General features: G+C 37.4%; 1 protein-coding gene across 1 annotated transcript in view; it reads right to left on the minus strand.

Annotated features, from left to right (window-relative positions):
• Positions 1-2317: 2317 nt before the first annotated feature.
• The window catches only part of LOC107574461 (ras/Rap GTPase-activating protein SynGAP-like), a 52350-nt gene continuing 37543 nt past the window's right edge, over positions 2318-17124 (minus strand). Inside the window, exons 14-19 of the mRNA XM_016260895.1 lie at positions 15924-16496; positions 13545-14000; positions 10096-10269; positions 8702-8913; positions 8543-8615; positions 2318-3489 (exon numbers count right to left, since the gene is read on the minus strand). Coding sequence (XP_016116381.1) covers positions 3460-3489; positions 8543-8615; positions 8702-8913; positions 10096-10269; positions 13545-14000; positions 15924-16496 — 1518 coding nt within the window. The 3' untranslated portion in view covers positions 2318-3459. The remainder of the gene's footprint in view (positions 3490-8542; positions 8616-8701; positions 8914-10095; positions 10270-13544; positions 14001-15923; positions 16497-17124) is intronic.

The raw sequence follows: 17124 nt of genomic DNA on the forward strand, positions 1-17124 counted from the left end.
ATGTACCCTCAAAGGAAACAGAGAAATGGGCTGATGGTGCAATAATCGCCAAGTTGAAGAGTTCATAAAAATTGATTGGTACAGTAAAAATTGTTCAGATTTTGGATTGGGTTAGACCAGTGGCCCTGCTACGATACTCTAATGTACACTTTAACTAAATTAAAGGTGGAGAGAAAGCTTGCCTTAAAATGAGCTGCAGGTACAATATGTGTGGCCCTTCAAAGGTCAATTAAAAAACAGAACTTGACACTTAAACTCGAAAGGTTTACACATTATTGGTAAAATAAGAGATTCTAAATGGATTTTCTCTCTTTTTGTGCATTTCCGCTGTTGCTCAAGTTGAATCAAAATAAAGTTCCATTATAGAATCTGTATGTTTGAGATATTCAGACCCACACGTTCATTCAATCTCACGCTCATAAATAAAAGCACATCTCCTGTTAAGCATGTATATATTTGTTTATTTGTTTGTTGAAATATTTAAAGTTTTATAATATTTCCCCAGAAAAATGTAAACTTCTCCATATTCACAAAAAGAAAGACATTTCTGTTTATCAATCGTTGTCAATAAAATGAAATTCATAATTACAATAATAATCATATTTGAATATAATATCTTTATAATAATATGAACATTCAAAACATCACTCCATATTCAGAGAGGCTCCACTCTAGAATCAACAAATCTCTCGCGCATTCGAGAATATTTCCATGGGTAAATATATAAATATATACATCCTACGCTCCTGATTCGGGTCGGAGGGTCAAGGGTCAATGCTATGGCTTGTCCGTGTCTATGGCTAAATTGGTGGCTGGGTCCCGCGGCGAGGACCGTTCGTTTCATCATGAAGACAGAAACTCATAGCAGTAAGAGCTAGTGTGCTACACAATGGGGAAAAGATACACGATCACAATCTGTCGTAGCATAACTGACCCCTATACACAAACGCTGGCGGATATGATCGCAAAACCGTGCCAAAAGTGGTGAGAAACGACGTATCGATACAGAACCGGTCCACAAACGCACTCGCATTATTGAACGTATAGCACGCTCCGCCTCCGAATCGACGTCTCTATGGCAACGCGTTTAAATGTGACCGCTCGTGTTCAGCCAATCAGAGCTCGGTGTGGGAACTGTAGGCACAGAAACACTGTTCATCATCATTATAACTAGTAGTACCTGAAATGCAGACGAAAGTAATACTTCGAACAGAAAAAGTAAATAAAGACAAAAGTAATCAACTAAAGCCCCAGCAAAGAAGCTACTGGCGTATATGAGTATCATCCATCGAACACCAAGAAAAGAGAAAAACTCAACCGACTTAAAATGAGAGAAACTTTCCATCGATAAATCTGGACTCTATGTACAGAAATCAGCAGCCGACCTCGCCGATGACGTCAGTGCTCGAGTGTGTGTGTGTGTGTGTGTGTGTGAGCCCCACTGACGTCCAGAGCACTGAAGCTCAAAAAAGCAGAAAATAACACCAAATAGTCCACTCTAACTATTTTATGTAACATATTAAGAATAGACATTTGTAGGGAAGCACCATTATGTAATTTCTGTCAACATGTCATGCTAACCTGGCTAAAAATATAATAATGATATAAAATGAGACCGTTCCTGCGAGAACTGCACAGAAAACCCAACAGCACAAATCAACACATTATCGCTTAAATTACTAAAAGAATCTGATAAACTAAGCCTAACAAATTAATGAAAGGGCCCTATAAAATCTGTTTTATTTCCCCAAATTCAGTTTTATGTTGTAAATTTATATTAAATTAAAGTTTTTATAATTTATTAGAAGTTGAGCAATAATTCCATATTTAGGGCCCAATGACATCAGTTTAATTTTGTATAAATTCTGGTTAATTTAATGGTTAAAAATCAAGTCTAATAATTTGAATCATAAAACTTGACCAATTTAATTCATTTTAACAATAGATAGGGCCTTAGACCATGTCTAATTAATTGAAATCAAGAAACTTATACAATTTAAGACCAATTTATTAAAGGTTTAAGAAAAATAAAATTTTTAGGGCCCTATGAAATCATTTAATTTTTTACAATTTTTTAAGTTTTCATTTTTTTTGGATTCCAAATACTTAAAGATTTAATTAAATTTTTATAATCAATAAGTCTAATCAATTGAATTAATACAACTTTAACAATAGGGCCTTACGAAATGTCTTATTTTTTTATGATTGAATACAAATTTACTATAAAAAAACGCTGGAATTTAATTAATCTTTTAAAAAGTAACCAAATGAAAATGAACAATTCCTTTTATTTATTTTGGTAAACAAAGTGCTGCAAACAGAAAATTTAAATACTACCTTAAAAATAAAGTTGTAATAATTAAGTGCTTAATTAAGTACATTCTATTCTACAATAGTAATATATTTCTGTCACAATTTCAATCGAAACATTTAGACTCTCTGTCGACTCTCTAGTCGCACTGCATTGTGGGATGTGTGAAACGCTGGAACGGCGACTCGCTAGGGTCTGAAGAGAGCTTTAGTGGGCGGCTGCGTCTAAATGAGCGAACCTCGTCATCCGGGCGTTTGGCACAAACACACATCAGCACTAAACGAACACGGCCGCTCGCTCTCCACCATCGAACCGCCACGTCCCACCACTGAAAACAGCAAAGCCACCAACCGCTCTTCCTCTCTGGGGCCCACGCTGCGGAGCGAGCGAGTCACATGACCGGCTCTGTCAGAGATGAGCCAACGCGTGATCATGGAACAAACCCAGTGTCCGACTCACTCGTCTAGTCTTTTTTTGCCCTGTTGTTCTCGATGGAGTTCTTTAGGCACGGAGAGGAGAGCCCGCCCCCCCGGCTCGGGACAGGAAGGGGCGGGGTTCTGAGCGGAACGCCGACGTCTGATTGGCTCAGAAAGTAACAAGCCCCTCAAAACATCATTTGAAAAAGATTTCAAACAAATATATTTGTTATTGAGTCATTATTAGGAAGTTGAGGCTGCAGCTGATCAAAACCACACACACACACACACACACACACACTCCTGCAGTAAAGAGAGAGAGAGAAAGAGAGGCAGGGGATGATGGGAAGAGAATGAGAGTGAATAAAGACATCTCTCTCTCTCCCTCCGTCTGTCTGTCTGCGTCGATTTTCTTTGTGCTATCGGTGTGATTGTTTCGGCCTCAAGATGCTGATTGTCGTCCATTTGGCTCAAAAAAATTCAGAAGAAAGAGAGAAAGACAGCAGGAGAGAGTGAGAGAGACACACCTGAGGAATATATAGTTATATATCAGCTATATACATATATATACTCTCAGCGTGTGTGAGAGAGAGAGAGAGTTTGTAGACGTCCTGAAGTTGAAGTTGGTCGTTCTGCTCAGGCTCCGCCTCTCTCTTCTCTCTCAGCCAATCATCAGACACTCCTGGGTTGAGGTTCAACCAATCACAGGTCCGCTAGTCCTGCACGGGCCAATCATGTTCCAGAGTGGGCACCATAAATCGGCTGAGGGAGAAACAGAAGCAGAGATTCAGTGACCGATTCGTTCACACACTCAGATTCATCACAGCAGGAACAATTCAGTCAGCACTCGTCATAGAAAATATGAGAGTGATCGCATGGAGAAGAGCAGCGTGAACGTTCAGCTAAACATCTCCTGCTGTTCAGCTGAAGAAAGAAAGCCAGCGGGTTTGAATGACGTGAATATATGATGAGAAATCACACAGAAAGGACGTGATGAGACGAGTGAACACAGACGTGGAGGACAGAACAGAAGGAATTAATGTCATTCTCCAGCAGCCAATCACAGGCCCTCCCTCTGAGGACATGCTGCTACTGTCAGCCAATCACAGGCCCTCATTCACTGTGATCCATTTTCAGTTCATCACAGACATGCAGTAATCACTGCTACAAAACATTACATGTCATTCCCCTGTAAAGGCCCATTCACACAAACAACCATAATTACAATAACTGTAAAGTTTTAATGATCACTCTAATAATAAAGACTACACTTATAACTACAATGATGAGACACAGAGGAACAATATCAATAGAATCACTTTCAGAGCGAATTTCTCCAGCTGATAAACGATCAGAATCCATCCTGCATTAAAGAGCGCGAGCATTTAAAGAGACAGACGACAAAACTGCAGAATAAACAGAACGTTATCGTATGTTGGTTTGGACGCTGGTATAGTTATCATTATAGTTAATATTAATTATCACACTATAGTTTTAGTTACTGGCACAGTAATCATTGTAGTTATTATCCCTATAGTTATCACTAGTATACTATAGTTATCAATATAGTAATCACTATAGTTATTGTTACAGTTATAGCTGTAGTTATATTTTAGTTATCGGTATAGTTATTGTCATCACTATAGTTATCGTTACAGTATCACTTTAGTAATTGGTATAGTTACTCTTATAATTATCATTACAGTATCACTATAGCTACCTTTTAGTTATTGTTATAATTTTCGGTATAGTTATTGTTGTCAGTATTGTTATCATTACAGTATCACTATAGTTACTGTTATAATTATCGGTATAGTAATTGCTATCAGTGAAGTTATCACTATAATTATTACAGTATCACTATAGTGATTTTTATAATTATCGGTATAGTAATTGCTATCAGTGAAGTTATCACTATAATTATTACAGTATCACTATAGTGATTTTTATAATTATCGGTATAGTAATTGCTATCAGTGAAGTTATCACTATAATTATTACAGTATCACTATAGTGATTTTTATAATTATCGGTATAGTAATTGCTATCAGTGAAGTTATCACTATAATTATTACAGTATCACTATAGTGATTTTTATAATTATCGGTATAGTAATTGCTATCAGTGAAGTTATCACTATAATTATTACAGTATCACTATAGTGATTTTTATAATTATCGGTATAGTAATTGCTATCAGTGAAGTTATCACTATAATTATTACAGTATCACTATAGTGATTTTTATAATTATCGGTATAGTAATTGCTATCAGTGAAGTTATCACTATAATTATTACAGTATCACTATAGTGATTTTTATAATTATCGGTATAGTAATTGCTATCAGTGAAGTTATCACTATAATTATTACAGTATCACTATAGTGATTTTTATAATTATCGGTATAGTAATTGCTATCAGTGAAGTTATCACTATAATTATTACAGTATCACTATAGTGATTTTTATAATTATCGGTATAGTAATTGCTATCAGTGAAGTTATCACTATAATTATTACAGTATCACTATAGTGATTTTTATAATTATCGGTATAGTAATTGCTATCAGTGAAGTTATCACTATAATTATTACAGTATCACTATAGTGATTTTTATAATTATCGGTATAGTAATTGCTATCAGTGAAGTTATCACTATAATTATTACAGTATCACTATAGTGATTTTTATAATTATCGGTATAGTAATTGCTATCAGTGAAGTTATCACTATAATTATTACAGTATCACTATAGTGATTTTTATAATTATCGGTATAGTAATTGCTATCAGTGAAGTTATCACTATAATTATTACAGTATCACTATAGTGATTTTTATAATTATCGGTATAGTAATTGCTATCAGTGAAGTTATCACTATAATTATTACAGTATCACTATAGTGATTTTTATAATTATCGGTATAGTAATTGCTATCAGTGAAGTTATCACTATAATTATTACAGTATCACTATAGTGATTTTTATAATTATCGGTATAGTAATTGCTATCAGTGAAGTTATCACTATAATTATTACAGTATCACTATAGTGATTTTTATAATTATCGGTATAGTAATTGCTATCAGTGAAGTTATCACTATAATTATTACAGTATCACTATAGTGATTTTTATAATTATCGGTATAGTAATTGCTATCAGTGAAGTTATCACTATAATTATTACAGTATCACTATAGTGATTTTTATAATTATCGGTATAGTAATTGCTATCAGTGAAGTTATCACTATAATTATTACAGTATCACTATAGTGATTTTTATAATTATCGGTATAGTAATTGCTATCAGTGAAGTTATCACTATAATTATTACAGTATCACTATAGTGATTTTTATAATTATCGGTATAGTAATTGCTATCAGTGAAGTTATCACTATAATTATTACAGTATCACTATAGTGATTTTTATAATTATCGGTATAGTAATTGCTATCAGTGAAGTTATCACTATAATTATTACAGTATCACTATAGTGATTTTTATAATTATCGGTATAGTAATTGCTATCAGTGAAGTTATCACTATAATTATTACAGTATCACTATAGTGATTTTTATAATTATCGGTATAGTAATTGCTATCAGTGAAGTTATCACTATAATTATTACAGTATCACTATAGTGATTTTTATAATTATCGGTATAGTAATTGCTATCAGTGAAGTTATCACTATAATTATTACAGTATCACTATAGTGATTTTTATAATTATCGGTATAGTAATTGCTATCAGTGAAGTTATCACTATAATTATTACAGTATCACTATAGTGATTTTTATAATTATCGGTATAGTAATTGCTATCAGTGAAGTTATCACTATAATTATTACAGTATCACTATAGTGATTTTTATAATTATCGGTATAGTAATTGCTATCAGTGAAGTTATCACTATAATTATTACAGTATCACTATAGTGATTTTTATAATTATCGGTATAGTAATTGCTATCAGTGAAGTTATCACTATAATTATTACAGTATCACTATAGTGATTTTTATAATTATCGGTATAGTAATTGCTATCAGTGAAGTTATCACTATAATTATTACAGTATCACTATAGTGATTTTTATAATTATCGGTATAGTAATTGCTATCAGTGAAGTTATCACTATAATTATTACAGTATCACTATAGTGATTTTTATAATTATCGGTATAGTAATTGCTATCAGTGAAGTTATCACTATAATTATTACAGTATCACTATAGTGATTTTTATAATTATCGGTATAGTAATTGCTATCAGTGAAGTTATCACTATAATTATTACAGTATCACTATAGTGATTTTTATAATTATCGGTATAGTAATTGCTATCAGTGAAGTTATCACTATAATTATTACAGTATCACTATAGTGATTTTTATAATTATCGGTATAGTAATTGCTATCAGTGAAGTTATCACTATAATTATTACAGTATCACTATAGTGATTTTTATAATTATCGGTATAGTAATTGCTATCAGTGAAGTTATCACTATAATTATTACAGTATCACTATAGTGATTTTTATAATTATCGGTATAGTAATTGCTATCAGTGAAGTTATCACTATAATTATTACAGTATCACTATAGTGATTTTTATAATTATCGGTATAGTAATTGCTATCAGTGAAGTTATCACTATAATTATTACAGTATCACTATAGTGATTTTTATAATTATCGGTATAGTAATTGCTATCAGTGAAGTTATCACTATAATTATTACAGTATCACTATAGTGATTTTTATAATTATCGGTATAGTAATTGCTATCAGTGAAGTTATCACTATAATTATTACAGTATCACTATAGTGATTTTTATAATTATCGGTATAGTAATTGCTATCAGTGAAGTTATCACTATAATTATTACAGTATCACTATAGTGATTTTTATAATTATCGGTATAGTAATTGCTATCAGTGAAGTTATCACTATAATTATTACAGTATCACTATAGTGATTTTTATAATTATCGGTATAGTAATTGCTATCAGTGAAGTTATCACTATAATTATTACAGTATCACTATAGTTATTGTTGTCAGTATAGTTATGATTACAGTATCACTATAGTTATTGTTATAATTATCGGTATAGTAATTGCTATCAGTGAAGTTATCACTATAATTATTATAGTATCACTATAGGGCCTTTCGCACCACGGGAACCTTTTCATAGTACCAGAACTAATTGTTATTGCTTTAGTTACTTTTTAGTTATTATTATCAGTACTGTTATATTTACAGTATCACTATAGTTATTTTTTAGTTATTGTTATTAGTACAGTTATCACTATAGCTAACAGTATTGTTATCAGTACAGATATCAGTATAGTTATTGTTATAATTATTGGTACAGTTATTGTTATCAGTATAGTTATCACTATTACATCATTACAGTATCACTATAGTTATTACTTTAGTTACTTTTTAGTTATTGTTATCGGTATAGTTATTATTAATATTTATTGTTATATTAATCACAGTCAAACTGATGTTAGTAAACAGATTCAGAATTTAGCTTCTGACCGGATGAGACGCATTCAGAGCTACTGAGAAACAGCTGACACACACACACACACACACACACACCTGTGGCACACAGCAGATCAGATTCATGTAGATTAATGTCACATTACAGGAACTGTGTTATGATCAGTGACGTCATCTACACAGGAATGTTCAGTGTTGGTCACATGGTTCATACGACAGATGTGATGACGTCACACACAAGCCCACAGTCATCATTCTGGAGTGGCATGAAGGTTACAGATGGTTTCCCGGTGTGCGTGTGACAGACCTGTTCTGTGAATATTCTGGTTTTGAGGTCAGGCATTCCACTTCCCCTCAGCTCATCCTCTACCACCATCAACCTGCAACACACACACACACACACCCATTCCCAGGATGCTCTGGTAATCGCAGGGACTAAGTCGCGAGCGCACGTCACGCGTCTGACCTGTTGATGATGCCCTTGATCTGCGAGTCTTTCTCCACCTGCTGGTGGCGCAGGCGTCTCTCGCTGTCGTCCAGCCGGCTCTGGTACTGCAGCAGGATCTTACTGGTCTGCTGCTCCTGCGAATGCAGCCGGCGCTCGTACTCCTCCAGCTTACGGTGGGACATCATCAGACGCTCCTTCAGAGAGTGGATCTCATCCTCGTACTCGCGCACCTGCACAGAAAACAGCACAGAACCGTCAGAATGAACTGACCTCTACATGCTGTTCACTGAGTTTGAAAAGTGCACGAGGGGGAATCTCACGGTCAAAAACATGTTCAGCTCTTATTTCAGTCCAAAATCAAAAGAAAACAAACTGAATTTTGTTCACAGACATTATTTTACTAATATTTGAACATATTTAATCGCTAACTCACGTTACTGCATAGCTGAATAATTATAAATGATTTACATTGCAAAGAATTTATGGAAAAATGTAAAGTTAAATGTAAAGATTTAGGCCTGTTTTATGACTTTATTTAATTATCAAGAAAAAAAAATTTCATGATGCAAAACCAAATCTTTTTATCCAATATTTATGAAAAATGTATTTTAAATATTTTGCATAAAGTAAAATATTTATTTTTAAATGTGCTAAATATTCAAAAACTGTATTTAAATAAAGTTATTATGATTTTTGTTGCACTAGGACATTATTTTACTGATAATGAAACACATTTAATCCTGAACTCTTATAATAATTATGACAAGTAATTTGCATTATGAAGCATTTAATTATCAAAAAAATAATGTCACAATCCAAAATCAAATCTTTTGGTTCTAAAAATTAATCTTAATTTTCTTCATGCAAAAAGTATTTTGCATAAAAAAATATTAATTTATTTTTGTATGCATTATTTATTTTCGAAAATTAAAAAAGCTATTATGTTTTATATGCAAACATTATTTTACTGACAATTTAACTTTTATTTAAATAAAAAAAAAGGGAAAAAAGTTTTGCTCCAATTTATTGCTGATTTAATCGTAAATAAAAATGTTTTTTTTTTTTTTTTACTGTGTTAAATTATCAAGAAAGTGATTTCACAATGCAAAACAAACAAAATAAATCTCTCTTTCCTACAAATATTTTCTTTATTCAAAATAACATTTACAATTTTTTTATTTTTTTATTTTTAATGTATGTATTAATAATAATAAAAAGATGACTTTTTTTAATATATATATTTTTTAGATGATTTTGAAGTGAAATATAAGCTGGACTTTTAATTATTACATAAATCATTGATATAATAATTATAGAGACATCTCACAAAATGATATAAATAATTTAATGATATATAATTAATTAAATAGCAATGTGTTTATTGTTGCGTCTGCTGTAGCGTCAGTACTGACCCGGTCCAGGCGGGACTCATCCATGCTCTTAGAGTGCTCCTTCAGTTTGAATTCCTCGCGATCCACACGCAGACTCTCGATGTCTGCAGACAGATGCGGCATGTTGGACACCCAGGCCACCGTACGCTCGGACGCGGCTGAGGGAGGATTGAGAGTCGACGGAGACTTTGAGCCCTGAAACACACGAACACAGAGAAAACATCCAGACATTACAGCTGGATCTGAGACTACATGCAGACATACACTACTGGACACAAGATTGAGCTCAGTCAAATAAAAACAAAAAGAAGAAAGAAATTACTACTTTTATTTAGCAAAAGGCATTGATAATGTTCAATTTCAAATAAATGCTGTTCTTTTGATCTTTCTATTCATCTGTGAATCATCATGTGACATTGAAGACTGGAGGAATGATGCTGAAAATTCTGCTTTGGTCTCAGGAATAAATTACAGTTTAATAGAGATTCACATTGCAATTATAATATTTCACTGTTTTTACTGATGAAATAAAATGAAGCGCTCTTTCACTCTGATCTACAAAAGTTAATTTATTAAATATGACAAAATATACAAATTTCTAAGAGAGACAATTTCTGAACGTGATATGACAAAAATATAGACAACAACTGAATTTCTTTGAATATCTATTCATTTCCATCCATTTTAATTTGATTTATTGCAATTGCAATTTTGCATCCTCAATTCAAATCAGGATTGGCATTTTTAAAATGCTCTGTCAGTTCAGTTCTGAATGGCTGAATAATTGGGGATTTTGTGCTCTCTGACAATACTAGTTATTCTAGTTAAGGAAGTGACCCACAAACGGGACTTTCAGACGTCATTTATCCCCATTTCGCCTTCAATTTTAATTATCCCAGATTACTGACGGGACTCAAACCTGCAGACACACCGGTGCTGCGGATAAAAGTGTCTGCGATGATCTAATGTGTGACAACAGAATGTGTGTGTGTGAAAGAGAGAGTGTGTGTGTGTGTGAGAGAGAGAGAGAGTGTGCGTGTGTGTGAGAGAGAGAGTGTGCGTGTGTGTGAGAGAGAGAGTGTGCGTGTGTGTGAGAGAGAGAGTGTGCGTGTGTGTGAGAGAGAGAGTGTGCGTGTGTGTGAGAGAGAGAGTGTGCGTGTGTGTGAGAGAGAGAGTGTGCGTGTGTGTGAGAGAGAGAGTGTGCGTGTGTGTGAGAGAGAGAGTGTGCGTGTGTGTGAGAGAGAGAGTGTGCGTGTGTGTGAGAGAGAGAGTGTGCGTGTGTGTGAGAGAGAGAGTGTGCGTGTGTGTGAGAGAGAGAGTGTGCGTGTGTGTGAGAGAGAGAGTGTGCGTGTGTGTGAGAGAGAGAGTGTGCGTGTGTGTGAGAGAGAGAGTGTGCGTGTGTGTGAGAGAGAGAGTGTGCGTGTGTGTGAGAGAGAGAGTGTGCGTGTGTGTGAGAGAGAGAGTGTGCGTGTGTGTGAGAGAGAGAGTGTGCGTGTGTGTGAGAGAGAGAGTGTGCGTGTGTGTGAGAGAGAGAGTGTGCGTGTGTGTGAGAGAGAGAGTGTGCGTGTGTGTGAGAGAGAGAGTGTGCGTGTGTGTGAGAGAGAGAGTGTGCGTGTGTGTGAGAGAGAGAGTGTGCGTGTGTGTGAGAGAGAGAGTGTGCGTGTGTGTGAGAGAGAGAGTGTGCGTGTGTGTGAGAGAGAGAGTGTGCGTGTGTGTGAGAGAGAGAGTGTGCGTGTGTGTGAGAGAGAGAGTGTGCGTGTGTGTGAGAGAGAGAGTGTGCGTGTGTGTGAGAGAGAGAGTGTGCGTGTGTGTGAGAGAGAGAGTGTGCGTGTGTGTGAGAGAGAGAGTGTGCGTGTGTGTGAGAGAGAGAGTGTGCGTGTGTGTGAGAGAGAGAGTGTGCGTGTGTGTGAGAGAGAGAGTGTGCGTGTGTGTGAGAGAGAGAGTGTGCGTGTGTGTGAGAGAGAGAGTGTGCGTGTGTGTGAGAGAGAGAGTGTGCGTGTGTGTGAGAGAGAGAGTGTGCGTGTGTGTGAGAGAGAGAGTGTGCGTGTGTGTGAGAGAGAGAGTGTGCGTGTGTGTGAGAGAGAGAGTGTGCGTGTGTGTGAGAGAGAGAGTGTGCGTGTGTGTGAGAGAGAGAGTGTGCGTGTGTGTGAGAGAGAGAGTGTGCGTGTGTGTGAGAGAGAGAGTGTGCGTGTGTGTGAGAGAGAGAGTGTGCGTGTGTGTGAGAGAGAGAGTGTGCGTGTGTGTGAGAGAGAGAGTGTGCGTGTGTGTGAGAGAGAGAGTGTGCGTGTGTGTGAGAGAGAGAGTGTGCGTGTGTGTGAGAGAGAGAGTGTGCGTGTGTGTGAGAGAGAGAGTGTGCGTGTGTGTGAGAGAGAGAGTGTGCGTGTGTGTGAGAGAGAGAGTGTGCGTGTGTGTGAGAGAGAGAGTGTGCGTGTGTGTGAGAGAGAGAGTGTGCGTGTGTGTGAGAGAGAGAGTGTGCGTGTGTGTGAGAGAGAGAGTGTGCGTGTGTGTGAGAGAGAGAGTGTGCGTGTGTGTGAGAGAGAGAGTGTGCGTGTGTGTGAGAGAGAGAGTGTGCGTGTGTGTGAGAGAGAGAGTGTGCGTGTGTGTGAGAGAGAGAGTGTGCGTGTGTGTGAGAGAGAGAGTGTGCGTGTGTGTGAGAGAGAGAGTGTGCGTGTGTGTGAGAGAGAGAGTGTGCGTGTGTGTGAGAGAGAGAGTGTGCGTGTGTGTGAGAGAGAGAGTGTGCGTGTGTGTGAGAGAGAGAGTGTGCGTGTGTGTGAGAGAGAGAGTGTGCGTGTGTGTGAGAGAGAGAGTGTGCGTGTGTGTGAGAGAGAGAGTGTGCGTGTGTGTGAGAGAGAGAGTGTGCGTGTGTGTGAGAGAGAGAGTGTGCGTGTGTGTGAGAGAGAGAGTGTGCGTGTGTGTGAGAGAGAGAGTGTGCGTGTGTGTGAGAGAGAGAGTGTGCGTGTGTGTGAGAGAGAGAGTGTGCGTGTGTGTGAGAGAGAGAGTGTGCGTGTGTGTGAGAGAGAGAGTGTGCGTGTGTGTGAGAGAGAGAGTGTGCGTGTGTGTGAGAGAGAGAGTGTGCGTGTGTGTGAGAGAGAGAGTGTGCGTGTGTGTGAGAGAGAGAGTGTGCGTGTGTGTGAGAGAGAGAGTGTGCGTGTGTGTGAGAGAGAGAGTGTGCGTGTGTGTGAGAGAGAGAGTGTGCGTGTGTGTGAGAGAGAGAGTGTGCGTGTGTGTGAGAGAGAGAGTGTGCGTGTGTGTGAGAGAGAGAGTGTGCGTGTGTGTGAGAGAGAGAGTGTGCGTGTGTGTGAGAGAGAGAGTGTGCGTGTGTGTGAGAGAGAGAGTGTGCGTGTGTGTGAGAGAGAGAGTGTGCGTGTGTGTGAGAGAGAGAGTGTGCGTGTGTGTGTGTGAGAGAGAGAGAGTGTGCGTGTGTGTGAGAGAGAGTGTGTGTGAGTGAGTGTGAGTGAGTGTGTGTTCACCTGTTTGTTTATGGTAGGCTTGAGCAGGTGCTGTTGGTTGGTTTGCTGTGTGGGTTTTGCTGGTTGGCTGCTCGGTGTATTTTCTGTGCTCTCACTGGCTCCGCCCTGAGGGGCAGGGCTCTCCGAGGCAGTGCTGGACTGATGTGGCAGGCCGGGGGCGGGGCTATCCTTCACCGACAGCTGTTGCCTCGGCAACTGCCTCCCCCCAAAACTGGAGTCGGGCGACTGGAGAAGGTTCCCGCTCTGGGGGCGGGTCTTGGGGGGCGTGGAGTTGACAGCCGAGCTGACAGACAGCTGGTGAGATGGTTGAGGCTTCATGCGCTGAGGAGGCGGGGCCATGGAGGCCTGACGGACAGGATGGATGGTGGTGGGGGGCGTGGCCAGGGAAGCGGGCGTGCCGGTGCCTGTGGCTGTCTGCGGGGCGATGCCCATCAGAACCTGCTGCTGGAGATTCTCCTGATGACACAAACACACACAGAGTCTCATATCCAACAGCGTTAGTATAGCTAACGAAAAACTATAACCATTTAAAAACATTTTACATTACTTCAAATAAAATAAACATTAACTGAATTTTTTATTTTATTTTAGCTAGCTACCAAGGCACTGTGATATTAACACATTTAACCCCAAACTCTCATTACTGTAATGCTAAAAAAGCTGATGAATGATTTACCTTCTGAAGCATTCATATGAAAGTGCCTGTTTGTACTGCCTGCTTTTTAAAATTTTTTAATAAAGTAATTAACGTTGATTTAATCCTTCATGAAAGGATTTATTATTATTGTTGTGTTTAGTCATCAAGAAAAATGATTTCACAAAGCAAATAATTTTTGGTCCTAAAATTAGTCTTTATGCAAAATATATATATTTTTTGCATTAAATACATTTTTTTTTTTTTTTAATTACATGTAATTTCTATTTTTTATTTGATTTTAAAATTAAGCATGAGTTAGACGTTTAAGTATTTTCTAATGGATGATATTAAATTAATTATGAAACATTAGAGAAATATAGAAGCTCAATGCGGAGAAGATCTTGATTAAGTTAAAACCGAAACCAAGCCAGTCACACAGAACGCATATTCAGCGCATTTCTAGACGGACAAATATAACTGCTGCACTCGCGTCTCACACAAGAGATGTAGCCATGCATGCAAAGTTAAAACAGTTTAAACTTTTAGAAAACACGTCACGAATTTGTGGTTTATTCCTTTTCACTGCGTCTCTTATGTTTTTAAATGCAGTCTGCGTGATCGGTGCTTCAGCTCTTTGGATTAAGCAATGCATAATGATGCTGTTTTGATCATAATTGTTTATGCAATTTACGAAATTATATTTGATTTTTATGAGTTAATTTAGACGTAATGCACGTTTTTATAGTTACTTCCTTGAGTTGACAATTTAAATGTGCTGCATTATTTTGCTCATTGCGTCCTCCTGTGGCCTCCGGAGACAAGACAAAAGTTTCCTTCAGACCTATATGTGATCCTAGAGCACAAAACCAGTCATAAGGGTCAATTTTTTGGAAATTTAGATTTATGCATAATAAATAAGCTCTCCATTGATGTGTGGTTTGTTAGGATCGGACAATATCTGAAAATCTGGAATCTGAGGGTGCAAAAAAATCTAAATATTGAGAAAATCGTCTTTAAAGTTGTTCAAATGAAGTTCTTAGCAATGCATATTACTAATCAAACATTAAGTTTTGATATATTTACGGTAGGAAATGCATTATTTTGCTCATTGCGTCCTCCTGTGGCCTCCGGAGACAAGACAAAAGCTTCCTTCAGACCTATATGTGATCCTAGAGCACAAAACCAGTCATAAGGGTCAATTTTTTGGAAATTTAGATTTATGCATAATAAATAAGCTCTCCATTGATGTATGGTTTGTTAGGATCGGACAATATCTGAAAATCTGGAATCTGAGGGTGCAAAAAAATCTAAATATTGAGAAAATCATCTTTAAAGTTGTCCAAATGAAGTTCTTAGCAATGCATATTACTAATCAAACATTAAGTTCTGATATATTTACGGTAGGACATTTACTAAATATCTTCATGGAACATGATCTTTACTGAATATCCTAATGATTTTTGGCATAAAAGAGAAATGTATAATTGTGACCCATACAATGTATTGTTGGCTATTGCTACAAATATCCCCCAGCGACTTAACACTGCTTTTGTGTTGCAGAGTCACATATAATCTGCATATAAAACATTAGAAATTTGATATTTAATTTTTATTTTGTGTTTGATTGTTAAAACAAAATATATTTGTTGTTTGTCTCAGCGGTTAAATGAAAAAAAAATAATTCTATTGCTCTTTGTCTTAAAAAAGGTAGCCCAGTAAAAGTGTATGTGTGTGTGGATCACCTGCACCTGCAGCGAGAGCTGTCTGCGGGCGTAGTCGGCCTGGTTGTGGCGCGTGTAGTCGTCGCTGTAGCTGTGCGAGTGCACGATGTTGGGCTGCACCAGGCTGTTCTGCGTCCTCAGGGCCGACAGGTCCTCGCTGCGGGAGAAGCCGCTGTGAGCGAACGACGGCACGCCGAATCCCACGTGTCCGTTCTCCGGCTCGGGCGCCAGCAGCAGCGGCGGAGGAGCGGCTGTGTGGTACTGCGGCCCGTCGGATGCCAGGTGGAACAGAGGGTTCTGGAAGGACAGAGGCACGTGCATGGCGGCCGCCTGCTGCTGCTGCTGCTGGGACAGAGAATCCGTCGTCAGGCCGCCCGAGTGACTCAGACGCAAACCGCCCGACATGCTGGAGCCGCCCGAGCCGGCCGAAACACGCCCTCCGGCCCTGAGGGGGGCGCCACCCAGCGGACCGAAGCCAGCGAGAGACCCCTGAGACGAGTTCAGCAGGTCGTTCACCGAGTGCAGGTTCGACACGCTGTTGATGCGAGAGTCCTGCAGGTCCATCATAGAAACACTCTTATTCACACTGAGAACCTGACGAGACACACACGAGACCAGCGCAATATGAGAACCAGACTGATCATCAGGCGCTAACGAAACACCGCAGTCTTCTGGAGCTGAGCACAGAAATACAAACACATCTACTTTATTATGCATCATTTACAATAAATGTTACATTTATAGTGACAATTTATAATAAATAATACAAAAAATGAGTAATTAATAATTATAATATTATTAACAATAATGTTTAATATAAATATTACAAAAATTATAATACATATTTATTATAAATAAATATATTTAAAAAGGCAAAACAAAACACTTGCCCCTTTTAGACTTGCACGCTGTTCATTTGCTGCTTGTTTTCTTTAAAAAAACAAAAAAAACTACACTTTTTGTATTCTATCTGTTTTCTTTTCATTTATTATACACTTAACAAAAGCAAAAAATACCTCTAACACTAGCTTGCTCTATTCTTTTCCTAATCTATCTGTTTTCTTTTCATTTATTATACACTTAACAAAAGCAAAAAATACCTCTAACACTAGCTTGCTCTATTCTTTTCCTAATCTATCTGTTTTCTTTTTATTTATTATATTATTAAAAAAAACCTTGCTGTGTGTACTGCGTTAAGCTAACTGAGACTTGTTATAGCACT

This window comes from Sinocyclocheilus grahami, unplaced genomic scaffold, assembly GCF_001515645.1.
Source record: "Sinocyclocheilus grahami isolate Dianchi unplaced genomic scaffold, SAMN03320097.WGS_v1.1 scaffold2239.1, whole genome shotgun sequence".
In the NCBI taxonomy this organism is placed as follows: Eukaryota; Metazoa; Chordata; class Actinopteri; order Cypriniformes; family Cyprinidae; genus Sinocyclocheilus; species Sinocyclocheilus grahami.